Source organism: Oncorhynchus tshawytscha, linkage group LG08 (assembly GCF_018296145.1).
Source record: "Oncorhynchus tshawytscha isolate Ot180627B linkage group LG08, Otsh_v2.0, whole genome shotgun sequence".
Classification (NCBI taxonomy): Eukaryota; Metazoa; Chordata; class Actinopteri; order Salmoniformes; family Salmonidae; genus Oncorhynchus; species Oncorhynchus tshawytscha.
Window position 1 is genome coordinate 47,166,025 of NC_056436.1, and position 19,748 is coordinate 47,185,772.

Here is a 19,748-nt window from a genome sequence, read left to right on the forward strand (position 1 = left end):
GGAAATGCCGGTACAATTGTATAAATGTCGACAGACAATGTGTTAGTTCGACGTGGTGGGATCATTTTGTGTTGGTAAAATGTACACTGCTCAAAAAAAATAAAGGGAACACTTAAACAACACAATGTAACTCCAAGTCAATCACACTTCTGTGAAATCAAACTGTCCACTTAGGAAGCAACACTGAGTGACAATAAATGTTGCATGCTGTTGTGCAAATGGAATAGACAACAGGTGGAAATTATAGGCAATTAGCAAGACACCCCCAATAAAGAAGTGGTTCTGCAGGTGGGGACCACAGACCACTTCTCAGTTACTATGCTTCCTGGCTGATGTTTTGGTCACTTTTGAATGCTGGAGGTGCTTTCACTCTAGTGGTAGCATGAGACGGAGTCTACAACCCACACAAGTGGCTCAGGTAGTGCAGCTCAGCCAGGATGGCACATCAATGCGAGCTGTGACAAGAAGGTTTGCTGTGTCTGTCAGCGTAGTGTCCAGAGCATGGAGGCGCTACCAGGAGACTGGCCAGTACATCAGGAGACGTGGAGGAGGCCGTAGGAGGGCAACAACCCAGCAGCAGGACCGCTACCTCCGCCTTTGTGCAAGGAGGAGCAGGAGGAGCACTGCCAGAGCCCTGCAAAATTACCTCCAGCAGGCCACAAATGTGCATGTGTCTGTTCAAATGGTCAGAAACAGACTCCATTAGGGTGGTATGAGGGCCCGACGTCCACAGGTGGGGGTTGTGCTTACAGCCCAACACCGTGCAGGACGTTTTTCATTTGCCAGAAAACACCAAGATTGGCAAATTCGCCACTGGTGCCCTGTGCTCTTCACAGATGAAAGCAGGTTCACACTGAGCACATGTGACAGTCTGGAGACGCCGTGGAGAACGTTCTGCTGCCTGCAACATCCTCCAGCATGACCGTTTTGGCGGTGGGTCAGTCATGGTGTGGGGTGGCATTTCTTTGGGGTGCCGCACAGCCCTCCATGTGCTCGCCAGAGGTAGCCTGACTGCCATTAGGTACCGAGATGAGATCCTCAGACCCTTTGTGAGACCATATGCTGGTGCGGTTGGCCCTGGGTTCCTCCTAATGCAAGACAATGCTAGACCTCATGTGGCTGGAGTGTGTCAGCAGTTCCTGCAAGAGGAAGGCATTGATGCTATGGACTGGCCCGCCCGTTCCCCAGACCTGAATCCAATTGAGCACATCTGGGACAGCATGTCTCGCTCCATCCACCAACACCACGTTGCACCACAGACTGTCCAGGAGTTGGCGGATGCTTTAGTCCAGGTCTGGGAGGACATCCCTCAGGAGACCATCCGCCACCTCATCAGGAGCATGCCCAGGCGTTGTAGGGTGGTCATACAGGCACGTGGAGGCCACACACACTACGGAGCCTCATTTTGACTTGTTTTAAGGACATTACATCAAAGTTGGATCAGCCTGTAGTGTGGTTTTCCACTTTAATTTTGAGTGTGACTCCAAATCCAGACCTCCATGGGTTGATAAATTTGATTTCCATTGATAATTTTTGTGTGATTTTGTTGTCAACACATTCAACTATGTAAAGAAAAAAGTATTTAATAAGAATATTTCATTCAGATCTAGGATGTGTTATTTTAGTGTTCCCTATATTTTTTTGAGCAGTGTATTATGCGAGAACTGGAGGCATATTCTTCTGTTGGTAAAATGTATTATGTGAGAAATGGCGGTGGAAACGCCTTTATGCGCAAATATTGATATGATAACCATCACATGGAAGTAAACTTGGAGTGATGCGATGATATGTTGTGTGGTCCTCCCACTATGACTCGGGTTTATTAGGCTACAGATGAAATAAGTTATGATGAACTTTACAGGGTGGTGAATATGCATGTATCAAGGGTCTTATTCTGGTGACATGATGATCGATGCTTGGCTGCCGTTTGACAAATACAAATGATCTCATCCATAATAATCTTATTGTGTAGGTAGCATACCCGCTCTGCGAGCTGTTGGCTAGAGCACACATGCCAAGACCAGAGTGGGCACATTTGCTATTTTACATAACAGCTTTTGTGACAAAACCATCAGTAGAGTTGAAAACGCGATGGATACCCATTTAACTTGTGTTTTTTTATTCAGTACATGGGAATTTAACCACAAAAATTGTCTTAATGTGCACTACGTCATCAATCACAGCCTTTTATATGCAAAAAGTCTGCTGGAAATCTCTGGTGGAAAATGCATTTTTTTTTTTTTTAATGCAGATTTTTGAACATTCGTAGAAAAATCTAGCTACTGACACACACGCAGCATGTCATGATGAGCAGCAGGAGCCATCCTGGCGCACTATTCCTGCATGCACATGCAAGCACGCACACACACACACACAGTCATCCTGGCACCACACACACACACACAGACACAGACACACACACACACACACACACACACAGCAAGCTGAGCAATAGAGCCATCCTGGCACAACACACACACACACAGAGCACAAACTTGGAATAAACACCCCTACTGGGCTGTCATACAGTATTGTCCTGATGTATTCCAGGGCCACACGGTGCAGTTGGAGCACCCTGGTGCAGTCAGCCTCCCCCAAATGAAATGTGAATCATCCCCTTTTGACAGCAGAGCCCCATCGTGCAGCAAGAGTTTCCTCACATAGCCAGATCCTTCTCATCAAATTTGATCCCCCTGGTGCAGGAAGGCCCCTCTCATGATGCTGATCCCCAGGTTAGAGTTGGGGTGGAAGCAAAGGCAAGTCCCACTGCCTCCAATCTCTATAGCTACCATAGACATGAATATAGGACATTTCCTTGCATCCCCAGTGTTCTTGAGGAAGTGTCTGAGTGTAATTTCCCTGGACACTGAGACCTGTTAGATCTGGATCATTCCTGTCTCTCCCTGACAGAGCTGAGCTGTTTCATTTATTCTGACGCTTCGCTTAAACACCCATCTCCACATGTCGGGCTCCTCAGGGGCCTTCCTTGGTTCTCACCTCTGTTGTCATCTGCCAGAGAGATTATTTTCCTTTCTCTCAACCACATACACTGAGTGTTCAAAACATTCCATGACATAGACTGACCAGGTGAAATGTTTGGACCCGTTATTGATTTCACTTGTTAAATCCACTTCAATCAATGTAGACGAAGGGGAGGAGACAGGTTAAACAAGGATTTTTAATCATTGAGACATGGATTGTGTATGTGTGCCATTCAGAGGGTGAATGGGCAAGACAAAAGATTGAAGTGCCTTTGAACGGGGTATGGTAGTATGTGCCAGGAGCACCAGTTTGAGTGTGTCAAGAACTCAAGCTTAGCAATTTCCTGTGTGTATTCAGAATGGTCCACCACCCAAAGGACATCCAGAAAACTTGACACAGCTGTGGAAAGCATTGGAGTCAACATGAAGCTTCGACACCTCGTAGAGTCCATGCCCCAACGAAAGGTGTTCCTAATGTTTTGTACACTCAGTGTATGAATGTCTCTTTTCGATCTATCGTGCCGACCCAAACCTCTATCCGATAACATGGCTGGTGGAAACCCAGAGGGGCATAGTAGCCATGCCTTGCCTAAATCAGGCTGGACAAAATAATGTTTTGTACACGGTGTATATGACCACTACACTCACTGCCACCACCGCAAGGAGGCCTTCAGATATAATATATGGCCACTCTCACTATACCTCCATGATGAGGCCATCAGATAAAGGACTATGGGACCACCAGACCACCTCCACCCTGAGGCCTTTAGACATGACTACTCTTACTGCTACCTCCATGAGGAGGCCCTCGTGAATATATTGTATGACCACTCCCCCCGCCAACTCATTAAAACCTCTACGCCTTCACCACACTGACTCATTCCTCTATCCTTTTGGCTTTTCCACTCTGTCTGAGGATGTTTTTGTTCCCACGCTACCTCTCTGTAACACCACACAACAAGACCACAGGGCTTTGTCAACAGTACTGGCTGAATTCACCAATAACAACATTACTCTCTACTTATCTACTGTGTTCATGATGCACTGCTATATTGTTAATGGTGATACACACATATCTACGCTAATGCTTAATGCATACTGACAGGTTTACCAATCTGGTTCTTACAAATGTGTTTTTTCTCTGCATAAAATTATACAGTGCTTCCTGCTGTCATTGTTTTGTGTAATCTCACCTTTTTAAAGTGATGCTATATGCCAATGTGGTGCTATTGCATATGTAGGTGTGGGTTTGTGATGTATAGTGTGTGTGTGTGTGTGTGTGGGTGTGGGTGTGTGTGTGTGTGTGGGTGTGTTTATTGTTTGTCAATCAGATCCATTTTTCAGAGATGTGTGGCTCTTTTTGAGTTTGTAGGAGTGTGTGTCAGATCTGTGTGTTAACGTTGTATTGTGTTTGTACATGTGGGAGTGTATTTATCAAATTTGTGTATTTACATTGAGTGTGTGTGTGTGTGTTTCAGATAAATACAGGGGAGGTGGATGCTCTACTGGGTCGGCTGCCCTGTACATTCAGACAGGAGTTGACGGGGGTAGGCGCCAGCCTGGAGAAACGCTGGAAGTTCTGTGGCTTCGAAGGCATCATGATCACATAGAGCATTACGGGGACACGGAGGAGGACATCACAGGGACACAGAAGAAACAGCATTGAGCTCAGGCTGAATTATTAGGACACTGTATTATGGAGACCGGTACTGGTCCCTGAGACGTTGCTCACCGGTCCCTGCGATGGTTAACTGGCCTTGGTTTAGTCAGTTCTTAAGAGCTAGTTATAATGTAAACAGTTTGCTGGTCCCAGGTATAAATAAGGTTGAGAAACACTGGCATAGAGCTCTGGCTGTATTATTAGGACGCAGAAGTAAAAACATAGAGCTCAGGCTGCAGAGCAGGCTGTGACACTGAGGAAACAGCCTCTCTGTATGGGTGACAGAGAGGGTGACTCGTCTCCAGGGTGATGGAGATCTCTATAACACCACCAAATCCACGATGCTCTTCTCTGTGCCCAATTTTGCAAAGCCTCATGGGATAGAACACCACATTGGGAGTCCCAAAGGAGTATCAGTCCGAAGGCGCCAGGGCATTGGCTGTTTGTCCTTCACATGGGCGGACCAGACCATTCCCAGAGCCTCTAATTGGTTAAGCCTGCTGTCACTCAGCTAGGAATGCTATCCAAGGAGGTTATCAGGATCTGCTGAACATTTTCCACCTCCCACCCTTCTGGCCTCTCTCACTCTCTCTCTCTTTTTTTGTTCCTTGTTTTTATAATTCTATGAATAAAAATCAATATATTTCTTAATTTTCTGTAAAGGCTGTTAACAGTTGCATAGATTGATTTGTTTTACTACTCTGTAAATGCTTGGATGATATTTTTAAATAAAAAATTAAAGCAATCTGAAGAATTGAGAATAGAGTTTTATTGAATAGAGTTCTTCTCACTGGCGCTTAGGCTATATAGCGGTAAGCTGCTTGTATATGCAATGTGTGTAGATGTGGTATGTAGCATGAGTGTGAGTGTGAGTAAAACTGCTAATCCAAGTCCCCAGCCACATGAGGAACCTTCAGCCTGCCAGCCTCCGGACATGAAGTCTCAGAGGTACACACTCTCTCTCTCTCTCGCTCTCTTCTTTTCTCACATACATACACACACACTCTATCACGCGCACACACACACACAGAGCAAAACGCAACTGCTACACTCCATTATGCCTGTGGCCAGCCATAACTGGAGAGATGCCTGAGACCGTAAGTGACTTGAGGCCACCTTTTGTGATGCTGGTTTTCTTCCCTCTTAGCTCTGGCCAAGGCAAATCATCAGACTTACAGAGATACACACTCTTGGGATCATCTTAATGAAGTATACAGACTTAATGAAGGCTGTATCACAACCAGCTGTGATTGGGAGCGCCATAGGGCAGCACATAATTGGCTCAGGTTTGGCCGGTGTAGGCCGTCATTGTAAATAAGAATTTGTTCTTAACTGGCTTACCTAGTGAAATACAGGTTAAATAAAACAGTTTATTTTTATTTTTACTAATTATCTAATTATAGAGGCAGGTGTATGTATGTCTGCATGTGTGAGAATATGTGCTTGTCTGGGTGAGCATACATACATGTGTGTGTCTATAGAAGCCAGTTTTATAACAAAATAGAGGTTGCCCCTCCAGTTGAATCCTGGCAGCAAGGACCTGGAAGTTCTTCCCAAAAGCCAGCGAGAGCGTTCCAAATGCAATTTGTCTGCACGCGCTCTTCCCCTGTTTTGCTTGGGGAAACCAAATGTTACGACACACGATTTGCGCTCATCAGCCTGCGCCTTCTCCTAAGGCCTTCTGTATAGAACATCAAGTCCACGAGCTTGTCAGAACACCATCCATCCTACCTGAATTAATAATAGGTATTGAGTTGGTTTTCCCCCTGCAAGACTCCCTTCTATACATATTAAATTTGTCTTGGCATGTATTATTAAGATGGGTCCAAAAGGGAAGAGTGAACACGCATATGGCAGAACCATAGAGCAGAGTGGAGATGTGTGTAGTGTATTATATATGGATCTATATAGTATTCTTCTAATCCCTAGGTATATATATTTTTTTAAAAACTTCTTTTTTTTTTTACCCCTTTTTTCTCCCCAATTTCGTGGTATCCAATTTGTAGTAGTTACAGTCTTGTCTCATCGCTGCAACTCCCATACGGACTCGGGAGAGGCGGAGGTCGAGAGCCATGCGTCCTCTGAAACACAACCCAATCAAGCCGCACTGCTTCTTGACACAATGCCCATCCAACCCGGAAGCCAGCCGCACCAATGTGCCAGAGGAAACACCGGAGGAAGCCCGCCACCGGAGTTGCTAGTGCGCGATGAGACAAAGTTATCCCTGCCGGCCAAACCTTCCCTAACCCAGACGACCCTGGGCCAATTGTACGCCACCCCATGGGCCTCCGAGTCGCGGCCTGCTGCGACAGATTCTGGGCTCGAACCCAGAGTTGTCCGGGTTAGGGAGGGTTTGGTCGGCAGGGATATCTTTGTCTCAGGAACTTCAGTTCAGTTTGTCTCAGTTGTTGAATCTTGTTATGTTCATACAAATATTTACACACAGTGAGAGGACATTTATTTTTTTATGTAGAGTTTATGTAGCTTAAGAAACAAGGTTCATGAAATCAATAATTTGCTAGTAACAGATGACATTCATATTCTGACAATCTCTGAAACAAACTTAGATAATACCTTGATACAGTGGTAGCAATATATGGTTATGAGATATACAGAAAAGACAAATGCCAGAGGTGGAGGGGTGGCCATTTATATTCAGAACCACATTCCTCTAAAGTTTAGAGAGGATCTCATGTTAAATACTGCTGAAGTAATATGGCTACAGGTTCATCTGCCTCACCGAAAGCCCTTTCTGGGGGGAAGCTGCTATAAACCACCAAGTGCTAACAGTCAGTATCTGGATAACGTGTGAAATGGTTGATAATGTATGTGATATCAACAGAGAAGTATATTTTCTGGATGATTTAAATATTGACTGGCTTTCATCAGGCTGCCCACTAAAGAGAAAGCTTCAAACTGTAACTAGTGCCTGCAACCTGGTTCAGGTTATCAGTCAACCTACTCATGGTAATTACAAACAGCACAGGAATGAAATCATCTACATGTATTGATCACATCTGTCATGACTTCTATGAATGGTGGGTGGAGAAGTCAAGTGCAGAGAGCAGGTAGTTCCGTACGTGGATCTTTTATTCCAATGACAGCGGAAAAGCGGACATGCAAAACACAAGGGCGCATGAAACAACCCGTCCAAATAAACAGGACTAAACTGTCCGGAAAAATAGAGATCACAATAATCAACCAACACCATAAAACAGAGAACAAGCCTGCACAATAACCAGCGGGCCTATTGCCCTTAAATAAAACTAAACTACAAACAAAACTAAACTCAAAACAGGTGTAACCAATTAGACCCAACTAACAGAAACAAAAGGAAAGGGAATCGATGGCAGCTAGTAGGCCGACGACGACCGCCGAGTGCCGCCCGAACAGGAAGAGGCACCATCTTCGGCGGGATTCGTGACAACATCTTTACTAATGCTGCAGAAATTCGCTTGGACGCAGTATCCAAATCCATTGGGTGTGGTGATCACAATATAGTAACCGTATCTAGGAAAACCAAAGTTCCAAACGCTGGGCCTAATAGAGTGTATAAGAGGTGATTCAAATGTTGTTGATGCAAATAATATTTGTTGGTCCGTGGTGTGTAATGAGAACCAACCAGATGTTGCACTTGAGACATTTATGAAATTGCTTATCCCAGTTACTAATACCCATTAAAAAAACAACTGTAAAAACATTTAAACATTTAAATTGATGAGGAATTGAAAAATGTTATGGTTGAGAGGGATGAGGCTAAAGAAATGGCAAATAAGTCTGGCTGCACAACCGATTGGCAAACGTACTGCAAATTGAGAAATCATGTGACTAAACTGAATAAAAAGAAGAAACTACACAATGAAACAAAAATAAATTACCAAGAATGATAGTAAAAAGCTTTAGAGCAAACTGAAATTAAATCTTGGGCAAAACGTAAACTCCACTCCATCATTCAATGAATCAGATGGCTCATTCATCACAAAACCTACTTTTCCAACTACTTAAATTGTTGTCTCTCAACAATGACAAGCCACCAGGGCCTGACAATTTGGATGGAAAATTACTGAGGAGAACAGTGGATAATATTGCCATATCTTCCATTTGCTTTTTGAGTAAAGCAATTTTGTCTAGAAATGCTGATGAGTCAACACTATACACGCAGTTTCAGAATGGGTGACAAGGAAAAAGTTAGTCCTAAATATTTCAAAAACTAAAAGCATTGTATTTGGGACTAAACCCTAAACCTCAACTAAATCTTGTATGGAATCATGTGGAAATTGAGAAAGTTGAGGTGACTAAACTGCTTGGAGTAACCCTGGATTGTAAAACTGTCATGGTCAAAACATATTGATACAACAGTAGCTAAGATGAGGAGAAGTCTGTCCATAATAAAGCTTTAGGCACTGCATCTCAGTGCTGAAGGCGTCACTACATACCCTGGTTCGATTCCAGGCTGCATCACAACTGGCCGCGATTGGGAGTCCCATAGAGCGCCGCACAATTGTCCTTGCGTCATCCGGTTTAGGGTTTGGCCAGGGTAGGCCATCATCAGGGTAGGCCATCATCAGGGTAGGCCATCAAATAAATTGTTCTTAACTGACTTGCCTGGTTAAATAAAGGTTAAATGAAAATAAATAGTTTTGTTGCACCTGGACTACTGTTCAGACGTTTGGTCAGGTGCCATAAGGCGGGACTAAGAAAAGTTGCAATTGGCTCAGAACAGGGCAGCACGGCTTGCCCTTAGATGTACACAGAAAGCTAACATTAATAATATGCATGTCAATCTCCCCTGGCTCAAAGTGGAGGAGAGATGGACTTCATCACTGCATGTATTTGTGAGAATGCATCAAGCTTTCTGTTTGAACTACTGGCACACAGCTCAGTCCCCAAATCCAAAACAGACTATGGGAGGAGCACAGTACTACATAGAGCCATGGAACTCCATTCCACATCAAGTAAATCATGCAAGCAGTAAAATTATATTTAACAAAACCGATAAAAACACATCTTATGGAACATCAGGGACTGTGACGCAACACAAACATAGGCACAGACACATGCATACAAACGCACAACATACTCACTGCACAAACATACACATTGATTTTATGTTGTAGAGTAGGGGCCTGAGGGCACACCTTAATGTGTTTTGAAATCTGTTGTGAATGTATTGTAATGCTGGATGCCAGGAACGGAGTAGCTGCAGCAGCTAATGGGATCCATAATAAATACAAATAAAAATACCATACAAAACATACAGGGAGCATAGATTGTTTTGGAAACAAAAGCATTAATTTAATTTCTATTTTGCAGGAGCTGAAGTTGCAGGCTCTTGGTGCCCTTTAGACAGAGAGATACAGAAAGACAGGCACTGATCTGTGCCTCACTCCACTGGGCTTTCTGCTTCCCCTTCAAGCACTATAAAGTATACATTACATGACCGACAGTATGTGGACAACTGCTCGTCGAACATCTCATTCCAAAATCTTGGATATTAATATGGAGTTGGTCCCCCTTTGCTGCCATAACAGGCTCCACTCTTCTGGGAAGGCTTTCCACTAGATGTTTGAACATTGCTTCGGTGACTTGCTTCCGTTTAGCCACAAAAGCATTAGTGAGGTCGGGCACTGATGTTGGGCAATTAGTCTGCGTTTCAATTCATCCCAAAGGTGTTCGATAGGGTTGAGGTCAGGGTTCAGTGCAGGCCAGTTGTCACGGCTCCTCCTCTGCATTGCAGGGGCGGATCCTCCTGCAGGCAGAGGAGGGTCGTTAGTGATTGGAGTCACCTGGGATCAGAGTATTTAAACTGTCACTAATCACCTCTCTCTCTGCTCCTCCAGGTATGAACCTGTTTTGTTTGTTCTTTTGTAGTTTTCACTCAGTCATTCACACACACAGATTCATGAATCCATGCACTTTACATACACCTTACATTATGATACTTCCACACCTCATTCCTTTTTCTTAGTTTAAAGTTAATAGTTTTGTTTACAATAAAGAACATTTTCAATTGGCCTATACCTGTTGTTCGCGTCCCCTCATTTTTGCCACAGGCTATGAGCCTAAGTTCTTCCACACCGATCTCAACAAACCATTTGTGTATGGACCTCGCTTTGTGCGTGGGGTCATTGTCATGCTGAAACAGGAAAGGGCCTTCACTAAACTGTTTCCACAAAATTGGAAGCACAGAATTATGTAGAATGTCATTGTATGCTGTAGCGTTAAGATTTCCCTTCACTGTAACTAAGAGGCCTTGCCCGAACCATGAAAAACAGCCCCAGACCATTATTCCTTCTCCACCGTTATTGCTTCTAGACGTTTCCACTTCACAATAACAGCACTTACAGTTGATCGGGGCAGCTCTAGCATGGCATAAATTTAACGAACTGACTTGTTGGAAAGGTGGCATCCTATGACGGTGCCACGTTGAAAGTTACATTCTACTGCCAATGTTTTCTATGGAGATTGCATGACTGTGTGCTCAATTCTAAACACCTATCAGCAACAGGTGTGGCTAAAATAGCCAATTACACTGATTTGAAGTGGTGTCCACATACCTTTGTATAAAATAGTGTATCTTGTCATAGTGGGCGAATGACGGTGCAGTTGACAGATGCTTCAGTACTCGCCCACAACAGGGTTTCCCAACCTCGGTCCTGGGGTCTCCCCTGGGGTCTACCCTGGGTTCAGGTTTGGTTTTTGCCCTAGCACTGCATAGCTGATTCAAATATCCAACTCCTTATCAAGCTTTCATTAATTGAATAATTTGTCTAGGGCAAAAAACTAAATGTGCACCCAGAGTTTAGGAAACCCTGTCCTACAACAACAGGCTCCGATGATAATACTGACCGTTTCTATCCTCACTGGAGTTGCAGTGTTCTGTCAAGCCCAATCTTCCTGTAGACTTGATGCCTCTGTTAGACAGGAGACATTAATAATTTATATTTTCAGACTTGAGTGACATTTTCGGGGAACCCCACGCAAAGGAGGTCAACACAGCCTAATTAAGGGATCTCGGCCTAAATCCGCTCGTGGTCACCGGTCAATGTGTTTTCCATTTGGGGTTGTCTTATCACCGTACCGGAGAGAGTTTATCATTAATTAAATCCAAGGAGGATTCAAGATTCAACCAAAAGCTATTCAAGGGTGCCAGCGAGCCTGGGCAGCCACTAGTGGACTTCATGGATCTCTATTATCGTCTGGACTTGAGGTGCACAGCAACTCCTGTCCCCCGGCGACTGGTGCTTACATAAAACATACTTCCTGATGTTGCACCACACATTCAGCCAGGGGTTAACAATAGACTGCTGCAACCTGATTGGCTGAACATCAGGAAGTAGCATTCCTAGACATTGGAAAATGGTGTTTAATAAAGAAAGTATGCATATTTGCCCAGTTATCCCGTCTTCTTGCCATTAAATGTAGTTAAGGAGGAAATTGAAGCCTTTGCTGTCTGAATGTTTTATGTACGAACCGGTCGCCAGGGGACACGAGGGTATTACAGGCTACAAAAGCTGATGTGCACATTTCCCCTCTTTGGATGATGAATCTACAGAAGGTGATGTTCGGAAGATGTCCTTGAGCAGCTTCCCTCATTCTGCTCGAGTTGTTTTGAATAACAAATGCAGGAGCCTTTATCTCAGAGGCTGTGGTGTCAAACAATGAATACCCCAGAGTGTCATAAAATAGTTTAAATCCCTTTTAAGACATTCAAGTTGTGTGTGAAAGGAGTTATTGGATGTGAGACGATAAGGTTATTTTGGGAGATATGACATGCTTGAGATAATTCTAATTACTCCAGTTGCTATGTCACTTCCTTAAGCCATCGAGATCCAGTTAATTATAAACATGGTCTCCCCTGAGTGTGTGTGTGTGTGTGTGGGTGGTGTGTGTGTTTGCATATTTGTGGTTGCAGCTTATAATCCTATGTGTGTTTAGGGGTGTGAAACTTGAGGGTACTTCAGAAAAGTTGGGAAACTGTTCGAAGGGCATGGCTCCATTTTTCCCCGTGACCCCTAGCCTGAGTTTCCAGGCTGAGCAGGGTTGGCAGAAACAGAAAGCATCAAATTTTCAGGCTTTGCGTCTTCTTATCTTTTCCCCTAAAAAGCGGATGTATCCGTTTTTTTTACAACCCTTTGAGGGTGCGTGGCCCATCAAGGCCGCTACACACAGTGTGGTGTGTGGTTCTACATACTTTAGTGCGCTCAAATTTTGGGACGGACCATACACGACTCTCCGTCGCTCTCTTTGTGTAGGGTGTGTAGGGCCCTTAACAAAGCCCATCTGTAAACAAACTCTGAGACGGAAGTTGCCAGTGACCCTACTGCACACAACATGCTATACAATATAGAATTCAGATAACCCACTGAAAAGCCCTCACATGTGGTGGTGAGTCAATAACGCCCCCTATGGGCCACAAATGCATCTACATAATAATATAATATATTCCACAGCTGTGATGGTGATTCGCTATGGCAGCTGGTACAGTGCCTTCAGAAACTATTCACACCCTTTCCATTTTGTTGTGTTACAGCATGAATTTAAAATGCATTAAATGTAGATTTTTTTGTCACTGGCCTACACGCAATACCCCATAATGTCAAAGTGGAATTATGTTTTTCAAAATGTTTACAAATTAATTTAAAATGAAAAGCTGAAATGACTAGTCAATAAGTATTCAACCCCTTTGTTATGGCAAGCCTAAATAACTTCAGGAGTACACATGTTCTTAACAAGTCACATAAGTTGCATGGACTCACTCTGTGTGCAATAATAGTATTTACCGTGATTTTTTGAACGACTACCTCATCTCTGTATCCCACACATACATTTGTCTGTAAGATCCCTCAGTCGAGCAGTGAATTTCGAACACAGATTCAACCACAAAGACCAGGGAGGTTTTCCAATACCTTGCAAAAAAGGGCACTTATTGGTAGATGGGTAAACATTTTTAAAAGGTAGACATGGAATATTACTTTGAAGTTATTTGATTTTGATTTGATTTATTAGGATACCCATTAGCCGATCCCAGGGGTGACAGCTAGTCTTGCTGGGGTCCAACATATAAAATAAATAAAAAGACAGACAAAAGACTTTACAATTTACATACATTTAAAAACATGAACATGTAGTGTGCTTGATCAGTTATTATCAGTTATATTGTACATGTCAGTGTTTCTTTAGCTATTTTTTGAGATGGAATGTAGTTCCATGGCCTCATGGCTCTGTGTAATACTGTACATTTCCTTGAATTTGTTCTGGACCTGGGGATTGTGAAAAGACCCCTGGTGGCATGTCTGGTGGGGTCAGTGTGTGTGTCAGTGCTGTGTGTATGTTGACTATGCAAACAATTTGGTTTCTTCTAAAAACATGAAGTGATGCTGTTAGTCTTCCCCCCACTCTTAGCCAAAAGAGACTGGCATCCATAGTATTAATATTAGCACTCTGATTACAATGACTAGCAAGACGTGCTGCTCTGTTCTCGGCCAGCTGTAGCTTAACTAGGTCTTATTTTACAGTACTTACTTTGCAGACCATTTGATTGGACAATAACCAATATAAGATAAAACTATAGCCTGCAGGACTTGCTTTGTAGAGTGTGGTGTAAAAAAAAAGAAGCTGTGCACCAATTCATTTTGTCTCCTCCACTTGTTCAACAGCCACACCATTCATTACCATGCTCAGTTGAGGTCTAGAACTTAGGGAATGATTTGTACCAAATACTATGCAGTTTATTACTGACCACCCATTCCAAAACTGACTTTAACTCTTTAAGGGCTTCAGTGACTTCATTAGCTGTGGTGGCTGACATACAGTACCAGTCAAACGTTTTGAAACGTCGACTCATTCAAGGATTTTTACTATTTTCTACATTGTAGAATAATAGTGAAGACATCAAAACTATGAAATAACACATGGAATCATGTAGTAACCAAAAAATTGTTAAACAAATCAAAATATATTTTAGATTCTTCAAAGTAGCCACCCTTTGCCTTGATGACAGCGCTGCACACTCTTGACAGACCGAGTGAAGGAAGAGCAATACCTTTTACTCAAATGGGTCTGGCAGCGCTTCGGCCCCACACACGGAGACAGAACCGACCTGGACACAACATAACACACAGCATAAATTAATGCACTGTTTACACAACCTATGGTAGCCAGGACCACTATCACACTATCACCAATAGTGACAACAACAGTGTCACATCAAAAGTGACAGGCTCATGGTGCTGAAAGGACAGCGACCGTAATACCTGTGCACTCCATGGCACTGATTGAGAGACCATTTTGGTCAAACATAGACATGGCTGATAGACAGGCAACAGCAGTCACACACAGCATCAAATAGAGTTAAAGAGTAAGCAACCCATTCACTCCAGTAGGCCCAGTGGAATCATAATACAAAAACACAACCATTTCATGTCCAAAATGAAATGAACAAACCAGCTATTAATTCCCATTGCAAATATATTTTGTCATGCTCATCACACGACCTGGTGATCTACAGTTTAAATGCAATTTATGCTTGCTCGGGAAATGCGATCCGGAGCCTCCAGAGGCTTGCAGAGGCTAAATTGAGGTCTGTACCACATTGACATGCATTATTTTCTCTTGCGTGCTCTTCTTCTTCTTCTTCTTTAAGGTTTTATGGCATACTACAAGCTATTTATGTATTGCCACCACCTATTGTATTGGCTGTTTATTAGCCTACTATTCTGTATTATAAATTCAGTATCTCAGTAGTATCTCAGCCTTCGAAGGAGAAAAAAAACGGTGATTGGTTCATTTCTCACTTATCATCAGCATACATGGACACACATGCTCTGTTTAATGCCAGTGGCAAGTCATTTGTAAAAATACAAAAAGAGTAGAGGGCCGAGAGAGCTGGCTTGCGTAACACCACACTTTACATGTTTGACATTAGAGAAGCTTCCATTAATAAAGAAAACCCTTTGAGTTGTTCGATAGATAGCTCTGAATCCATGATATGGCAGAGGTTGAAAAGCCATAACAGATACATTTTCTCAACAACAGTTTATGGTCGATAATATCAAAAGGCTGCACTGAAATCAGTACAGCTCCCACAATCTTCTTATTATCAATTTATTTCAACCAATCATCAGTAATTTGTCAGTGCAGTACATATTGAGTGCCCTTCTCTATAAGCAAGCTGAAAGTCTATTGATAATTTGACGGGCAGCCCCCAGGTGGTAAGGGTAGGTAACAACACATCTGCCACACTGATCCTCAACACGGGGGCCACTCAGGACTGCATGGCCAGGCACACATCCAACACCATCATTAAGTTTGCCGATGTAACAAAAGCGGTAGGCCTGATCACCGACAACGATGAGAGACAGCCTATAGGGAGGAGGTCAGAGACCTGGCCGTGTTGTGCCAGGACAACAACCTCTCCCTTAACATGATCAAGACAAAGGAGATAATTGTGGACTGAGCACGCCCCCATTCTCATCGACAGGGCTGTAGAGGAGCAGGTTGAGAGCTTCAAGTTCCTTGGTGTCCACATCACCAACAAACTAACATGGTCCAAGCACACCAAAACAGGAGGGCATGACAAAACCTATTCCCCTTCAGGAGACTGAAAAGATTTGGCATGAGTCCTCAGATCCTCAAAAGATTCTACAGCTGCACCATCGAGAGCACTGGTTGCATCACTGCCCGGTATGGCAACTGCTCAGCCTCCGACTGCAAGGCACAACAAAGAGTAGTGTGTACGGCCCAGTACAGTGTCAGATGAAGGCCCTAAAAATCGTTAAAGATTCCAGCCACCTTAGTCATAGACTGTTCTCTTAGCTATCACATGGCAAGCAGTACCGGAATGCCAAGTCTGGGTCCAAGAGGCTTCTAAACAGCTTCTACCCCCAAGCCATAAGACTCCTGAACATCTAATCAAGCGGCTTCCCAGACTATTTGCATTACCCCCCCCCCTCTTTACGCTGCTGCTACTCTCTGTTTATTATCTATGCATTGTCACTTTAATAACTCTAACTACATGTACAAATTGCCTCCATTACCTCGACTAACTTGTGCCCCCCCATATTGACTCTGTACCGGTACCCCTTGTATATAGCCTCACTATCGTTATTTTACTAATACTCTTCAATGCTCTTGTTACTTTTATTTCTTTTTTTTCCTTATTTTTTTTCTTAAAACAGCATTGTTGGTTAATGGCTTGTAAGTCAGCATTTCACTGTAAAGTCTACACCTGTTGTATTCGGCGCATGTGACAAATAAAACTTGATTTATTTGTATTTGGTCAAACACTTTTTTCAACAGCTTCCCTCCAGGCCTGAGGACAAACACTTTCCTCTTGGCTCAACTTAAAGATATGACAGATAGGAGTGGCTGTAGACAGTGGCAACCTGTCATTCAGGGCAATGTTTGTTTTTTTAGCCTTTTTTGCATGTTATTTTGCATGTTAATACATGTCACATATCAGTTTGCAAACAAACATTGAGTTAATAAAGCCGCACACAAACATGGTCTCTTTTTTACTTTCTTGAGTAAGGCAGCTCCAAAATGCAGGTGTTTCATTAATGTACTCAGTGCTTTCTGTGGTGATGGGGCAGCCAGTGGAAATACGTAGGAGCTCGTAATGTTCTCTAGTTGTGCCATGATTGGCTCAGTGTTCTGTCCGTCATAGAGACACTGCATCACCGCAAAATCTACAGGGAGAGCTCTACAATTCAAGCCCCTTGGGTGCTGCTGTAGTGTTACATTAGAAGTGCCCATCCAAGAAGGCTCAAGGTCATTTGCCAGAGATAAAATGTCAAATCAAGTTATATCTACAGTAGCTTTGATTGGACTGATCATGTCAATATCATACTTTCGAAATCTTACCTAGCAGTCATCTTGAATCAAGTCGACAATCTACTGGCAAATCCTTTTCAACCCTTGTCATTTGAATAAAAATTATGAAGAGAAATTATAGATAAAAAGTATCGGTACTCATAGGCCATGGGACATAAACATTACACAACAAGTTGGAAATCACAAATTCAACAATGAGTGGTTTGGACGGAATCAGTGACTAACTGCAAGCATTGCAAAGCAATCACTAGCCTGCTATTCAGTGGAGTGGGTGTGTGGTCCAAGTCTGGGTATAAGGTTCTCATTTCCAAGCTCAAAAGGACAAACATTAAACACCATAGGCCAGAAATGTTTGAATACATTGGCCATGCTGTCAATCCAACATGACTTCTGCCGCATTCAAAACAATTGGAAACTTGGAACTGGGAAATCACAGACTTCAGTGAGTTCAAGACAACTGGGAACTCCGACTGAGAAAATACATTTTGAATTCAGAATTCTAAGTCGGGAACTCGGCCTCTTTCTAGAGCTCCGACCTGAAGATCACTGACGTCATGATTCAACATTGTTTTTTCCCCAGAGTTTCCAGTTGGCCTGAAAGCACTATAAATCCAGAGAACCCAGACTTTGATGATAAAGTTTGCTCTCGAAGGACCACCGCGCCACCTTCCTTTTCAAGTGAGCACAGCACAACAAGTTGAGTCCAATAATGTATTGTATGCTGCTGCATAAATTATGTAATATGCCAGGGAGATATGCATACTGTAGCTAATAAAGTAATACTAAGGTGTATGTTGTGTAGTAAGCTATTAGTAGCCCATGTGCCTCACCCTAATAATTTGGTCCCTTTTCCCCTCATAATTTAGCCTACTGTTCTGACTTGGTAGTGCACATGTAGCCTATGTTTTTAGAGAAATGTCATCCTTGACTATTGTAAGAGCTTTCATAGTCTGCTTATATGCCCCCTTTATTTAGCGTACAGTTCTGACTTGTACAGGGAGAATACTGTAAGAATGGCCCATTTTCTGAATTCTGTCGCTGTACATTTCAAAAGTCCTGAACAAATAGCTTTATTGACTATGTCCGTCCTAGCTCGCTCATTAATGTCTTAATGTCTTAATGGCCTCTTACATTGTCCCCTTCTGCCATAGTTTGTACATCTCAATTGTCAGTAAAAAACACATTTGTTTAAGCAAGTCAGCTCTGTTTATTTTAAGGCAGGAAATGAGGCTTAATTAACAGTTTCACTGCCAGACAAGGCTCCGCTGATAGCCAGGTGGTAATGATTCACTCCATCGTGCTGAAAATAATGTTCTGCTGTTGGGACAGCTTTATGTAGGACCTAACAGTTTGTGGGCACCGTTTGTCACTGTTATAGTGCCATTAATGTATTGTTTAGCATTGTGTTGTGTAGTGGCTTTGCTGGCATGCGTCTAAAACATTGTTTTTTTTTGCCCCATCAAGATTTACATGCTAAAATTGCCACTGGCCATAGACAGCTACCAGCTTTCTATCTAAGCTACCAATGCCAGGAGGTTCAAACTTACAATGCTTTTTTTCAGTATTTGTTTTTTGTTATGCATGAATAAGATTCGTTGTTGGCATTTCCTGCCTAAGTTTAACCACTTTGCCAATGAAGTAATCATTAAAATAATTTGCAACATCAAATGGTCTTGTGACGAATAAGACATCTGATTGGATGAAAGATGGAGTTGAATGTCTTTCTGCCCATAATTTCATTTAAAGTACTAGTTCTTTATATCATTGATCTCGGCTCATAATATAGTTTCTTGTTTTTGTTAAGTTTGGTCACTTTTATTTCTCAACGTGCAGTAAGTCACCCAGTCAAATGTGCAGCCAGACTTATTAGCCAATCCTTTTTTTCCCCAAGAAGTTAATTTCACGTTGGATGGTAACTTTAAACAGTTAGTGTTCAATGGCTGTGATAGGAGAAAACTGAGGACATATCAACAACACTGTAGTTACTCCACAATACTATCCTAATTGACAGAGGGAAAAGAAGGAACCCTGTACAGAATAAAATATTCCAAAACATGCATCCTGTTTGCAACAAGGCACTAAAGTAATACTGCAAAAAATGTGGTAACGCAATAAACTTTTAGTCCTAAATACAAAGTTACCGTTCTCCAAGAGCCGGTGCTGCAGCAGAGACAGAGCACAGCCAGCACAGCGAGCACCACTCCAGAAACCCGTGCCCATGGCGGGCAAATGGAACGGTGTCTTAGAAATTGCAGACTATTGAATATTAAAGC

The 19,748-nt window shown here is 42.9% G+C and overlaps 1 protein-coding gene across 1 annotated transcript in view; it reads left to right on the forward strand.

Moving 5' to 3' along the window:
* LOC112256393 (ecto-NOX disulfide-thiol exchanger 2) overlaps positions 1-5,392 on the forward strand; it is a 217,392-nt gene extending 212,000 nt beyond the window's left edge. Inside the window, exon 16 of the mRNA XM_024429624.2 lies at positions 4,460-5,392. Coding sequence (XP_024285392.1) covers positions 4,460-4,591 — 132 coding nt within the window. The 3' untranslated portion in view covers positions 4,592-5,392. The remainder of the gene's footprint in view (positions 1-4,459) is intronic.
* Positions 5,393-19,748: the final 14,356 nt, after the last annotated feature.